Source organism: Nannospalax galili, unplaced genomic scaffold (genome assembly GCF_000622305.1).
Source record: "Nannospalax galili isolate Female #2095 unplaced genomic scaffold, S.galili_v1.0 scaffold400, whole genome shotgun sequence".
In the NCBI taxonomy this organism is placed as follows: domain Eukaryota; kingdom Metazoa; phylum Chordata; class Mammalia; order Rodentia; family Spalacidae; genus Nannospalax; species Nannospalax galili.
In genome coordinates this window covers 16,545-31,116 of record NW_008345576.1, presented here as the reverse complement: position 1 = coordinate 31,116, position 14,572 = coordinate 16,545, and the positions used below count along the sequence as shown (strand labels likewise).

Sequence of the window (14,572 nt, the reverse complement as noted above, 5' to 3'; positions counted from 1 at the left end):
CTCTCCAGCCCCCTGATACATACTTTCTTCATAACTGCCATTCTGACTGGGGAGGGCTGAACTCTCAACGTGGCCTTAATTGGCATTTCTCTGGTGGCTAGCGCAGTTGAACTTTTTTCATGTCTTTATTGGCCAGTTGTGTCTCATCTTTCGAGACCTGAACATTTCATCGGCCCATTTACTGGTTGGGTTTCACTCGTTGTTATTTAGCCTTTGAGTTGTTTGCATGGTCTATGTGTTAATCCTCTCTCAGATGTATTTGTAGCAAAGATTTTCCCTTTTCCTGCGGACTGTATCTTCACTTCATTAATTGTTCCCTTTACTGTGCAGAGCTCTGTAATTTCCGGAGGTTTAATTTGTTGGTTGTTAGCATTTTTCCTGAGTGGAGTTTTATTAATAAAGTCCGTGTCTACGAATATATACTGAATTACTTTCCACCTTTGCCTGTATACTGAATTATTTCCATAGGTTTTCGTCTAACAGTTTCAGAGTTTAGTTATTACACTGAAGTCTTTCATTCATCTGGAGTTGGAGTTTTATTCTGAGGGACAGACAAGGATCTAATTTCAGTCTTCTTGATGTAGACACAATCAGAAGATCACAGGCAACGACAGTGTGGCTTATCGGAGGGGATCAGTTCCCGAGATTTGCAGCAGAAGAGGTGGAGGCTGGGTAAGGAAAATAACAGCATTAAAACAACTAAGGAAGAAAACCAAGGTGGGAAAAAACTCGGAGGGAAAGAAGGAACCGTTAGGGTTCATGGAGTTTAGTAATTACTAAAGCTTTGGGAGACTCTGTGAAGCACAAACAGGCAGCTCGAGAGATAGCTCAGCTGGTAAAAGCACTTGCTGCTCTTCTAGAAGATGTGACCCACATCAGATGTCTCACACTGTCTATGACTCTAGCTCTAGGGCATCTGACACCCTCTTCTGGCCTCTGTGGCACCCATAGGCACATGCTGATATGCGCACAGAAACATACAAACATAAAGGTAAAACAATTATTTTATTTAAAGAAGTAGAAAAATAAGAGGATGGGAATGAAGGAAAGAGTTAGGAACAAAGAGAAGTGTGTGGGTACTGTGGGATGAACAGGAGACACCACACAAGGGTACGGTAACTGAAGCTCGCTGAACACACTGAACTCACCCTGATGAAGGCACCGTGACAAGCTAAAGCCAGACCATTATGAGAAATTTCTGCAAGACTGAAGATTTAAAAAGCAAAACTAAATAAATAAAAATTGATGATAACAAAAGACAAAGTAGCAGAACTCAAAAAAAACAAACAAACAAAAAAAAACCAAGCTGTGTCTGATTGTGCAGGCCTTTTAATCTCAGTGCTCCAGAGGCACAGACAGGTGGATCTCTGTAAGTCTGAGGCACTCCTGGGCTACATAGAGCTCCAGACCAGCCAGGGCTGGATAGAGAAGTGCTGTCTCAAAAAACAAAAACGCCCACATTGGTCAATATTTCTTCCCACACAGAATGCATCCTTGTGTTATTTCACATAGCAAACAGCACTCATGGGGGAGATATGATATTTGATTCTTGTTCAAGCCCATTTAACAAGATATATGGAATGTATCATCCCAGGGCCTTCCCACCAGTGACCTCTTGGATGGACTTTCTGACACACAAGTGCTGGGTTCAGTAGTATGGTTCCACCCTCCATGCTCTGTAGTTCATTAGTGCTGAATGGGTGAGCGCAGGGTGGGAGCACTTACTGCTGGTTCCTACCCTCCTCATCCACAGCTTTGTTCAGGGGGTGCCTGCCTGGGCCTCCAGGAGTCACTTTGGCCTTGCAGTCTACCTGTGGTGTGCATGGTCCTTAGTCCTGCTGGCGGCCTCTGCTCAGCTCTCAGTGGTGGTGATGAGAGGATGGGAGGGGAGGAGGCAGAACTGAGGGTTCATCGGTTCATCTGACTCAACAGTTACCTCAGGAGGGAGGTTACCACTTCCTCCCATGGCTGTTTCTCAGCCCCCTTGATCTCTGCCCAAGGAGCTGTGTCAGGCTCTTGTTCTCACTGGATCAGGAAAAGGGCAGAAGGAATGTCGACTTACTGACCTTTTCTGTCTCTGATACTTCTCATGCCTTTGATAAAAACAGATCCAGGAAGGGAAATTAAGTAGGATTTTTTTTTTTTTAATTAGCGAAAATCAGTTTTTGCCCAAATCTAGCTTTGTGAGGTGATACATATAAGACATCTGTAACTCTTTCTTAGTTTCTGATAGTGTACTAAACACCATGACCAAAAACAGCTTGGGGGGTAAAAGGATTTATTTGGCTTATACATCTATTTCATAGATCATCACTGAGGGAAGACAAGATAGAACTCAAGGCAGGAACCTGGAGGCAGGAACTGAAGCAGAGATCATGGAGGAGCTTTGCTGACCAGTTTGCTTCTCCTGATTGCCCAACTTCCTTTCATATACAGCTCAGGCCAACCTGTCCAGGGATTACATTGCATCAACTGAGCATTGATGAGTCTCCCTACATCAATTAGCAATCAAGAAAATGCCCTACATGCCAACTTATATCAAATTAACAAAATAAACTAACCAGCACAAACTCTATGCTCTTTTCTTCTCACGAAAAGAACCTATCCATGCAACCACCCTTCCTTACACGACTGTTCCTACAATAGCACAGTTTTATCTTTACTTTATTCATTGGCTGTTGCATGTTCCAGTATAGTTTGAAGTGTCTCCCAGACAGGAATTAATGGATGTGATTCGGGAAAAGAAAACGCTTTTTCTTTGAAAAATCTTTCTTAGGGCTGCCTTCATGGCCTTATTTCTCAAGCTATAAATTATTGGATTAAGTGTTGGGGGAAGAACAGTATAAAGAACAGTAAGTATGAAGTCTAATGCAGAGGGAGACGCTGAATGTGGCTTGAGAAACTCAAAGGCAGCAGTGGAGATAAATAAAACAACCACAAACAGGTGGGGCAGGCAAGTAGAGAAGGCTCTGGCTCTGCCCTCTGCAGATGGCACCCTCAGCACAGTAGATAATATGCGCACATAAGTAAAACCAATAGAGACGACACAGAAGAATGCCAGCAAGGACAGGAAGCCACTGACTCCAAGCTCACTGACAAACTGCCTGGAACAGGAGAGTTTCAAGAGCTGAGGGATGTCACAGAAGAACTGGTGGAGGATATGGGAGCCACAGAAGTGGATGGAGAAAGTCGCCGCTGTGTGCATGAGTCCTGACACACTCCACTGGCCCACACGGCTGACACCCCACAAATGCAGGTACTGACATCCATGATGACTTCTTAGTGCAGAGGGAGGCACACGGCCACATAGCGGTCATAGGACATCACCGTGAGCATCGCCACTTCAGAAGAACCACAGAGAGAGAATGCAAAACACTGTAGTATGCACTCCCACAGGGAAATGTAGGCACTGTGCATGAACGAGCTGCAGATGAACCTCGGCACAGTCACAGAAATGTAGCAGAGATCCAAGAAGGAGAGATGTTTCAGGAAGAAATACATAGGTGAGCTGAGACTGTGGTCCATGGACGTGGCAGCGATAATGAGACTCTTGCCAATGAGAGCCACTAGGTAGAAAGCCAAGAAAACTGCACCACATAAGAGATTTACCTCACGCTGTCTGGAAAACCCCACGAGAAGAAATCCAGTCATTGTGAAGTTAGCAATATTCCTTCGCGATCTCTGAGAATGAGACAAAATGAGAAAAGGACGGACACTCTGAAATATACGATTGTTGTTACTCAAGAACCTAATCCACTCACTGAGGTTACTGCATGAAACCAGGACCATCTGTCCATCAATGTTTAGTTTGAAGTTGCTTTCTGTGCAAAGAACTAACTCAGTGATTTTAAATGACTCCATACAAAGATCTATAGATTATATGTTTGGAGATTTATCTATTTTTCTTTTGTATGTATAAGTGTTTACCTGAACGTACAAATGTGCACCACATGCAAACAGTGCCTCTGGAAGCTGCATGATGGCATCAGAGTCACTACAACTGGAGTTACAGATGATTGTTAGCCACCATGTGAATGCTGGAACTGAACCTGGTTCCTCTGCGGGAGTAGCAAGTGCTCTTAACTGCTGAGCCATCTCTCCATTCTCTAAATTATATATTTTAACTTCACCCCAATAACACAAATCAAAGTTGTATAACTGAATTAATGCAAAGTATAACACCCAATTTCCCAATTTTTATATGCATTAATGGTTCATTGAATAGACAGGCACAAAAAAAGCATACTTTTAGAGAGCTTGTGAAATAGCTCTTTTTACCCGCATTCCTGTACTTTGACTCCTGGAAGCCCAGGCAGGCTCCATCCCAACAAAGCTGTGGATGAGGAGGGTAGGAACCTGCAGTAAGTGCTCCCACCCTGCGCTCACCCATTCAGCACTAATGAACTACAGAGCATGGAGGGTGGAACTGAGAACCATACTACTGAACCCAGCACTTGTGTGTCAGAAAGTCCATCCAAGAGGTCACTGGTGGGAAGGCCCTGGGATGATACATTCCCTAAATCTGGTTAAATGGACTTGAACTGGAATCAAATATCATATCTCCCCCATGAGTGCTGTTCATTATGTGAAATACCACAGGGATGCATTCTGTGTGGGAAGAAATATTGATCAATGTGGGTGTTTTTATTTTTCGAGACAGCACTTGTCTATCCAGCCCTGGTTGGTCTGGAGCTCTATGTAGCCCAGGAGTGCCTCAGACTTACAGAGATCCACCTGTCTGTGCCTCCGGAACACTGAGATTAAAAGGCCTGCACAATCAGACACAGCTTGGTTTTTTGTTTTTTTGTTTTGTTTTGTTTTTTTTGAGTTCTGCTACTTTGTCTTTTGTTATCATCAACTTTTATTTATTTAGTTTTGCTTTTTAAATCTTCATTCTTGCAGAAATATCTCATAATGGTCTGGCTTTAGCTTGTCGGGGTGCCTTCATCAGGGTGTGTTCAGTGTGTTGAGCGAGCTTCTTCAGTTACCGTACCCTTGTGTGCTGTCTCCTGTTCTTCCCACAGTACCCACACACTTCTCTTTGTTCCTAACTCTTTCCTTCTTTCCTTCATTCCCATCCTATTTTTCCACTTCTTAAAAAAAATATTTGTTTTACTTTTATGTTTGTGTGTTTCTGTGTGCATATGAGCATGTGCCCATGGGTGCCGCAGAGGCCAGAAGAGGGTGTCAGATGCCCTAGAGCTAGAGCCATAGACAGTGTGAGACATCTGATGTGGATCAGATCTTCTACAAGAGCAGCAAGTGATTTTACCTGCTAAGCCATCTCTCGAGCTGCCTGTTTTTGCTTCTTAGAGTCTCCCGAAGCTTTATTAATCACTAAACTCCATGAACCCTAACGGTTCCTTCTTTCCCTCCGAGGTTTTCCCACCTTGGTTTTCTTCCTTAATTGTTTTAATGCTGTGATTTTCCTTACCCAGTCTCCTCCTCTTCTGCCCCCAAATCTCAGGAACTGATCCCCTCCGATAAGCCACACTGTCGTTGCCTGTGAATTTCTGATTGTGTCTACATCAAGAAGACTGAAATTAGATCCTTGTCTGTCCCTCAGAACAAACCTCCAACTCCAGATGAAAGAAAGACTTCAGTGTAAGAACTAAACTCTGAAACTGTTAGAAGAAAACCTATGGAAATAATTCAGTATACAGGAAAAGGTGGAAAATAATTCAGTATATATGCAAAGACACGGACTTTAGGCATAAAACTCCACGCAAGAAAAATGCCAACAGCCGACAAATTAAACCTCCGGAAATTACAGAGCTCTGCACAGTAAAGGGAACAATTAATGAAGTGAACATACAGTCCGCAGGAAAAGGGAAAATCTTTGCTACAAGTACATCTGACAGAGGATTAACACATAGACCATGCAAACAACTCAAAGGCTAAATAACAACAAGTGAAACCCAACCAGTAAATGGGCCGATGAAATGTTCAGGTCTCAAAAGATGAGACACAACTGGCCAATAAAGATGAAAAAAGTTCAGCTGCGCTAGCCACCAGAGAAATGCCAATTAAGGCCACGTTGAGAGTTCAGCCCTCCCCAGTCAGAATGGCCGTTATGAAGAAAGTATGTGCCAGGGGGCTGGAGAGATGGCTCAGCAGTTAAGAGTGCTTGCTGCTCTTCCAGAGGACCTGAGTAGGGTTCCCGGCACCCAAGTCCTGTGGCTCACAGTTACCCATTACTCTAGCTCCAAGGGATCAGATGCCCTCCTCTGGCCTCCACAGGCACCCACACATGTGGCGTACGTGAAGAGACAAATACACATAAAGTAAAAATAAATATGTATTTTAAAGGAAACAAATAACAAATTCAGGTGAGGAGGAACGAGAACAATTATAAAGTGCTACTGCAAGTGTAACTTCCAGCCTCTATGGAAATTAGAATGGAGGCTCGTTATAAATTTAAACCATGTCTGCCATGTGACCCAGCCACGCCACTCCTGGGCACCTAATGAAAAGACTCCAAGTCAACACACCATGGACTACATCCATGCTGACCACAGCACTATTCGTAATAGCTACTTTATGGAACAAACCTAGGTACCTGTCTACAGAGGAATGGATAAAAAATGTGATATATTTCACAGAGACATAAACATCAATTTTTAATATTTTATTTATTATTTTTATTTTATGTATGTGATATATATACATACGTATATGTGTGTGTGTGTGTATGCACCAGTGTCGTGCAATGCCCACAGAGGTCATGGGAGGGCATCAGATCCCCTCGAACTGGAGTTACTGACAATTGTTAGACACCATGTGGGTACTGAGAACTGAACCTGGGCCCCTGCAAGAGCAGCAGTGCTCTTAACCACCAAGTCATTGCTCCAGCCCCCATACAGACATTTCAGTGGATATTTTCAGCCATAAGACTAACAAAGCTAGGGCAATGAAATTGGAAATGATGATGTTAAGCGAATTAAGATAGTTCCAATTGTGGTTCCTAGATTTTACAAATGATTTAGAGAGACAGGAAATCACGTGTGCATGTATGACATGAAAGTAGAAAAACGTGTCTAAGGGAATGGGGATGGGAATAAAAAGAGATAAAGGAATGGAAGTGGAGGTGTCTGTGGGATGGAAGAAGCCCACAGGGAATTGTAGACATATGAAAAGTTATTATGACTGAATACCATGTTCCATGATATACACTATTGGGAAAACAGGAAAGAAAAGTCTGTGGATCAAACAGAGCTACTTTGTCCATCCAGCCGGTTGTGGCTCCTTAACTCACAGTTTACACTCAGTGCAAAATAAGTATGAAGGGACCCTTGCTAATAACATTACTAAAAACTTCAAGGTGGTGGGGCCTGGAGAGATGGCTCAGCGGTTGAGAACACTGGTTGTTCTTGCAGAAGACCCAGGTTTGAATCCCAGCACCCACATGGTAGCTAATAACTGCCGGTAACTCCAGTTCCAGGGGATCCGACGGCCTCATCAGTCCTTGTGGGCATTGCATGACATTGGTGCACTTACCTACATGCAGCCAAGATACTCATACACATAAAATAAAAATAGTAAAAAATGTTAAAATCAAAACAAAAACTTCAAGATGGTGATTGCAAAGCCACGCTGGGGCCTGTCAGGGTCTCACAGGTCTCTGCCTGTGAAGCTTGCCATGAAAGAAAAAAAAAATGTATGACAGCTTTGATGTAGACTGCAGAGGCCATTTAAAAAAGATCCCAAACACACAACCCAACACCACCATGTCATTAAAACAGTGGATGTAATTAGCTGTGGGGATTGCAGGTGCAGGTAGAGTCATTTTCAAAAGAAGGTAATAGAAACTCCTTGGGGCTGCAAAGATGGCTCAGTGGTAAAGATTGCTGGCTACACAGGTCCTGGGTTCGAATTTCAGCTTCCAGATGACAGTTAACAACCATTTGTAGCTCCACTTCCAGGGGATCTAATGCCCTCTTCCGGCCTCTGCAGGCAATACATGACTCAGGTTCACTTCTAAGCATGCAGGCAATACACTCATACACATAAACTAAAAATGAAGAGAAGAAAAGAAAATAGACACCTCACTGCAGTTGTCTCTGCATTAGGAAAGGGTCACTTTGCTTCCCAGGCTCACAATTGTTGAAATAAACAGGGTTGTTTACTTAAACACATTGTGCCTTGATTTTGTTAAGTAGGGAGGATTTTAGTAGTTTTCATTGGCTGATATGCAAATTAAATGAGCAAATACACATATGGGGCTAAAAATAGTAACTCATAAATGAGCATGTAACGAACATTGTTTGTTTCATTTTTGCAGCATATAAATTGCAGAGTGGTTAGTGTAATAAGTATGTCAATCAGTCATACACAGAAGGAAGAATGAAGACTCGGTATAAAGGCAGACAAAGTACAAAGTACATCATAATCTCTGAATAGGTGACAGAGCACATGGAGGTTTTTCTTGAGTAAGTCAGCCATGCCATCCTTTGTACCCAATAGGTGTGAAAATGTATGATGAGATTTGAGGATATACGTTGGGAAGACCAGTGTCTCTCACTGAAACTCAGATGTGAGCTTTTAGACCACAAATTCACAGAAAATTAGTGTTGGTTCTAACAGTAAACCCACGAAATTGCAACAATATGGTTGTACCAACAAGACCTGCATAATGCCAACACCAGGTGATATGCCAACGTGGATGGGTGAAATGTCACAAGATCCCACCCCTACATGAAGCAGTGGAATAATCAGTGGCTGCCTAAGGAGGATCATCTGTTTTCTCCAGGGATGAGTTTCCTGATATGTTATGCAATCCTGAGTGGTCAGTCCTAACCACATGTGCGTACAAGCAACACTAAATGGACTCAGTAGGTTGCATATTTATGTATGCATATGTATGTACACATATATACACATATGAATATATGTGCCAATAAAAATTAAAGATATTGAGAGGGAGTGGGGGTACATGAGAGGAGTGGGGGGCAGGGGGAGCCGGAAATGATGTAAATACAATACTCATATACAAAACTCAAAAATATAAAAACTGTAAATAAAAAAGATTCAAAAGGAACAGCAGTGAACTACTTTTCCCTGTTCCTCTTCTGCATCCATGGAACTACGGCAACGTGTGAGAATGTTCCTATGATCCTATCTCTGTACTGACCAAAATGAGGTGACTTCCACCAATGTCTTAACGTTTACCATCAAATTTCTTTCCTTTCTATTCAAAAGAGTATTCCCAAGGAAGTGCTCTCATTTCTGAAGATATGTAAGTAAGTTGATTATGACAGCATACAGGCCAGTAAGACACGAGCAGTTCATGGATCTGAAACCAAGAAACAAACTTAACAAGGAAGCAAAACATTAAAAGTTGAGAACCACAGAGAGTTGCCCTAGGTTACCCCTCCTGTTGCAGTTAGGGAAAAGCGCCCTGTTTATTCTCACATGCATCCACCTAGCCTCAGGGGACACGCTCCCTAGGGATCCTAGTGTCTACAGTTCTCACTAGAATGCTGCAGAGGTGCAGGATGGCACAGAGGTTTCTGATGATAAAGAATGTTAGCCAGGGCCACAGTGTGGACTACCACCTAAAATATTTCACAATTTGTGTGATTTCTGTACATGAACCTGAAAGCTTTGTTACTTGTTCTGAGCAGGCAGCCCGGTAAGGTAACAAATTAGGGGCATACTGGAAGTTTCCTGTATTTTCTGTCCTTTAGGAAGTCGTCTGTTTGCAACATTAATCTTTGATATCCAGGGTATCAAAGATCAGGTTTCCTGTCCTGTGAAGGACTCCTCACTGTGTGTCACGGTTTGGAGGCTCTTCCATATTTGTATTTTTATTGCCCTGTTTCTTCGCAACTCACCATGCCTACTTCTGGAAACATTCTCCAATCCAGTCTGAAAAATGTAAATATCAAAGAGTGTTGAACAAAATCATCAGTACAGACCAGTCTGATTGAGATTTTCCTTAAAAATGAGGCAAATTAGTTTTCCCGTATATGATTTTGCCACTGTTTTCTTTTCTAGTTCAGAGACTTATAAATGACCTTTCCACATGACTTTGATTTTAATAGGAAGGTCTATTGTATTTATAAGCACACACAAAAAAAGACACAACGGTCGGAGAAAACTGCTCTGAGATGTTTGAAGGCAGGCCTTCCCAGACATGTATGAGCAAATTACATTCTTTCTCAAATTTTCCTTCAGCTAGAACACTTAGGATCCAACGGGATCCTTGCAAGATTTTCCCCAGTTCATTAATTTTGTTTAGTTTAGTCACAACAAATTGTCTTCTTTATGCAGTGACTTAAATCTTTATTGGTTTGTCTTTGCAGGAATCGTTTGGGTCTCAGCCTCTGTCCAACTCCAGTACAACTTGGGGAGCTCCCTCAGTGCCTCCCAGCAATGTGGTTCCTACACACACTTGATTCTAACTGTTCTATACACAATAGTCAATCCAACACATTTTACATGAAATTAAGAGTGGAAGCTTGTTCTTTGTTATGTCTACTTTGAACAGCAGACCTCAAAGAGGTAATTCAGGCAAATTTAAAAAGTTATCTGCCTTTTAGTAAATTCTGAATGCATTGTCAATATATAGAACTTTTTTTTTGTCTTTTGAAACAGGGTCTCTTTGTAGCCTCAGCTGTCCTGGAACTCACTATGTAGACTAGGCTGGCCTTGAACTCCCAGAGATCCGCCTGCCTCTGCCTCCCAAGTGCTGGGACTACAGGCGTGTGCCACCATGCCCGGCTAAATATAGAACATTTTACAGTGAATTTATCCTAATTCCTAAAGAATTTTAATACTCATTGAAAAACATTACTATTTTGTTTATGCATGTAAAATAAAAAGATTTGTTCCTTTAGGAGAAAATAAGACGTTTATTTGATAGAAAGGAATAGAAAGGTTTTGTTTCATGGAAAGGAAATAGAGAAAGCACATTCTTAAAATGAGGAGTGCTGAAAATTCCTAGGAGCTTTGGAGTACACTAACAAAAGGAGACAGACTTTTAGGATCATCAAAGACAGTAACTTACCATGGCTCCATTAATGGAGATATATGAGAGGCAGGCAAACTTCCTCAATATCTGAAGAGGGAGGTCATTTTAAGCTGAATAAAAGCAGGTCTTAAGAAACAGATCAGGGTCTGCAGAGATGCCTCAGTGATTAGTTAAGAGCGCTGATTGCTCTTGCAGAGGACCTGGGTTCATTTCCCAGCACCCAAATGGTGACTAATAATATTTCATTACTCCAGTTACAGGAGATCCTATACCCTCTTCTGGCTTCTGTGGGGATTGCATGCATATGGCATTCTTACAAACAAGCAGGCAAAACACTCATACACATAAATAAAAATTATTATTAAAAAATTAAAAATCAGGCATGGAGGTACATGCCTTTAATCCCAACACTTTGGACACAAAGGCAGGCAGATCTCTGTGAGATAGAGGCCAGCCTAATTTACAAAGCGAGTTTCAGTCTAGCTGGGACTACAGGAGTTCAAGGAGACCAAAGGCTCTTGATGGTCCCTAATGGGCACTGGGAATTGTTGCATCCACAAAAATGAGATTCTCTCATCCAGAGACTCAGGGACCTGGAAACGGTTTTCTTTAAAGTCTTGGGATAATCAGGAGAATAGAAATATATACTTTTTAGAAATTTATATTATATTAGAAATGTAATACAATTTATAATGCAAAAATACCATGGGCCAGCATGGCAGTGTACAGCACAATTCCAGCATTTAGGAGCCTGAGGCATCAAGCTTGAGATGATCTTGGGCTACATTCAGAGATTCTGCCTGAAAACAAACCAAACAAAGGAAAACCCCAAAGTTTTTCCAAAACTTATTTTCCAAAGTTCATAATGGCTTAGATTATAGGAAGATGCCAAGCTCATCATCTGTTATAGCAGTAAGAACTCGGATGCATCTGGCCATACCATTGTGGTTAATGTGGTCACATTTATTACCCCACCTGGCTTCATGATGGTTCTTAGACGGTGGGAAACAAGACAGCCTTTCTCCTGCACTCTAAGATGAGGTGGAGTTACTGTGCTGACATAAGGCTCTTTCTTCTTCAGAAACTCTGTTGTGAAACAGTCCATCCCCACTCATGTTTCTCGGGCGATAGCTTCTTTGTAGCGCATTCTATAAGCTGCTCACTGTAAGAGATGACACAAGATAATGCAAATGAAGTCAAGTCCAAATGCTCATGGCTAGAGAATATGGTACTTTGGTGACTTGCTCTGAATCACTCACAGAAATACATTAATGATAAATATGAGAAATCAAAAGTTGTTTGAGTGAGAAATCACAGTAGACATGAAAATTTAATGTTTAGTGGGTTGATAGGCATAGTAGCAAAGATATGAGATGGAGTTATAGAAAGGAATACTATCATCTTACAAAATACTTTTTTTTAACCAAGAAAATTCAGGGCTAGAAAAACCTGTGGACATGAAGGTTAGTGTTCCAAAATTTATTGTCTTTTCTTTTAAGTGTTATTGAATCAAACCTCAGTCACTGACTTTCTCCTCCTGGGAGTGACAGACACATGGGAATTGAACCCTCTTCTCTTTGCCGTGTTCCTCACCATCTACCTTGTCAATGTGGCCGGGAATGGAGCCATCCTGATGGTCGTCATCTCAGATCCGAGACTCCACTCACCTATGTACTTCTTCCTGGGAAACCTGGCGTGTCTAGATATCTGCTACTCCACTGTGACTGTGCCAAAGATGCTGGAGAACTTGCTCTCCACAAACAACAAAATTTCCTTCTTGGGATGCATAACTCAGCTTCATTTCTTCCACTTCCTGGGTAGCACAGAGGCCCTGCTGCTGGCAGTGATGGCGTTTGACCGCTGGTGGCTATCTGCAAACCACTCCACTACCCTGTCATCATGAATCGTCAGGTCTGTATCCTGATGGCCATCACCATCTAGACCATTGGCTTCTTCCATACCTTCCTTCACTCTGTAATGACATCGCGTTTGAACTTCTGTGGCTCCAATCAGATCCATCACTCTTCTGTGATGTGAAGCCATTGCTGGACCTGGCTTGTGGGAACACTGAGCTCAATTTATGGTTGCTCAGTAATGTCACAGGGACCATTGCCATTGGCCTCTTCTTTCTGACATTTCTATCCTATTTCTACATCATCACCTACCTGTTCCTCAAGACCCGTTATTGTAGCATGCTCCGCAAAGCACTGTCCACCTGTGCCTCTCACTTCATGGTTGTCACTATTTTCTATGCTCCTGTTCTCTTCATCTACATCTGTCCTAGCTCAGGGAGCTCCCTGGACCAGGACTCGATCATTGCCATCATGTGCACAGTGGTCACTCCTGCTCTCAATCCACTCATCTACACCCTGAAGAACAAGGGTGTGCGGGGTGCTTTGACTAGGAAAACCAGATGGTGGCTCTGGGTTGAAGAAATTAGTAAACATTTTTGAAATATTATAAACAAGCATGAATGAGTATCTTGCGATGTGAAATTATGTTGTTTCTACAGTTGTTTAGGAAATGTGTAAAGCGGAGTCAGGTAAAAGAACAAGTATGAAAACTATAGTTAATTGCATTAACCAATACATTCTTAGTAATATAAAGGAAAATTGGACAAGTGAGATTCATGAACTCACTGATTCTGAATTTGTTTGGAAGGTAACTATTGATGAAATTAATTAGTTCCTTATTACATGCTTGTACATGACATAAAGTATACAAACATGCCTATGCCGCCCATGTTTTCAATAGATGGGTAGTATGTATTAATATGTATGTTTATCTATAAAGTTAACATACTGTGTGATGAATAAAATCACCTTAGTAGGCAGCACTGTGGACTGAACCCAGCACCTCACACGTTAGGTAAATGCTTTATCATTGAGCTAAATCTTTTTCTTTTTTCTTTTGAGACAGGTTTTCATGAGATTTCCCAGATGGGCCTGGACCTCACTGTTGCCTAATGAGGCTTTGAACACGCTACCCCCTGATCATCTTATTAAATTGCTGAGATTATCGTTTCTTTGTGACTGAGCCTACCTGTGATCAATAAAATCATAACAACACTGGGTGGAGGAATAAGACCAATTATAATGATATATAAGTATGAAAATCATAACAAAACCCATTACTTTGTATGTTATGAAATGAAATTATAGGATGAAATTGTAATGGTTTTATATTTTGAAGATTTTAATGGATGGCCATTGCTATCTGTGCTGTCTTGGTTGTCAACTTGACCTGATCTGAATTCAATTAAAATGGAAGCTCCTGGGCACTGTTGTGTGTGACTTTTTTGATCATATTATTTGCAGTGGGAAGACACACCCTAGGTGTGGGAAGCACCTTCTGGTGGCAGGCAAAGTAAAGACATGGAGAAAGGAAACTGCCTTTTGCCTGCTTGCCTTCATTCCTTCTGGTAAGTTCCTGGATTTTATTGCTATGGATTCCTTTGATGTTATTAGAACCAGCTTTTTCTGGTTTCCAGTGTAGGCTAAAGGTTCAGCAGCTCTCCAGAAATCCTCTAGTCTTTCAGTTCCAGATTGGGTTTGCTGAGCAACTATAGGATTCTCGGTATCTCCAGTGTGGTACAGCCAT

General features: G+C 41.8%; 1 protein-coding gene and 1 pseudogene across 1 annotated transcript; one reads left to right on the top strand and one right to left on the bottom strand.

The window, feature by feature from the left end:
* Positions 1-2,668: 2,668 nt before the first annotated feature.
* On the bottom strand, positions 2,669-3,789 carry LOC103740960 (olfactory receptor 14J1-like). Its single transcript, XM_029567623.1, is given in 2 exon segments — positions 2,669-3,219; positions 3,222-3,789. Coding segments are annotated over 2 exon segments (1,119 nt in total).
* Positions 3,790-9,588: 5,799 nt separating this feature from the next.
* LOC103740959 lies at positions 9,589-13,425 on the top strand (annotated as a pseudogene).
* The last annotated feature ends 1,147 nt before the right edge of the window (positions 13,426-14,572 follow it).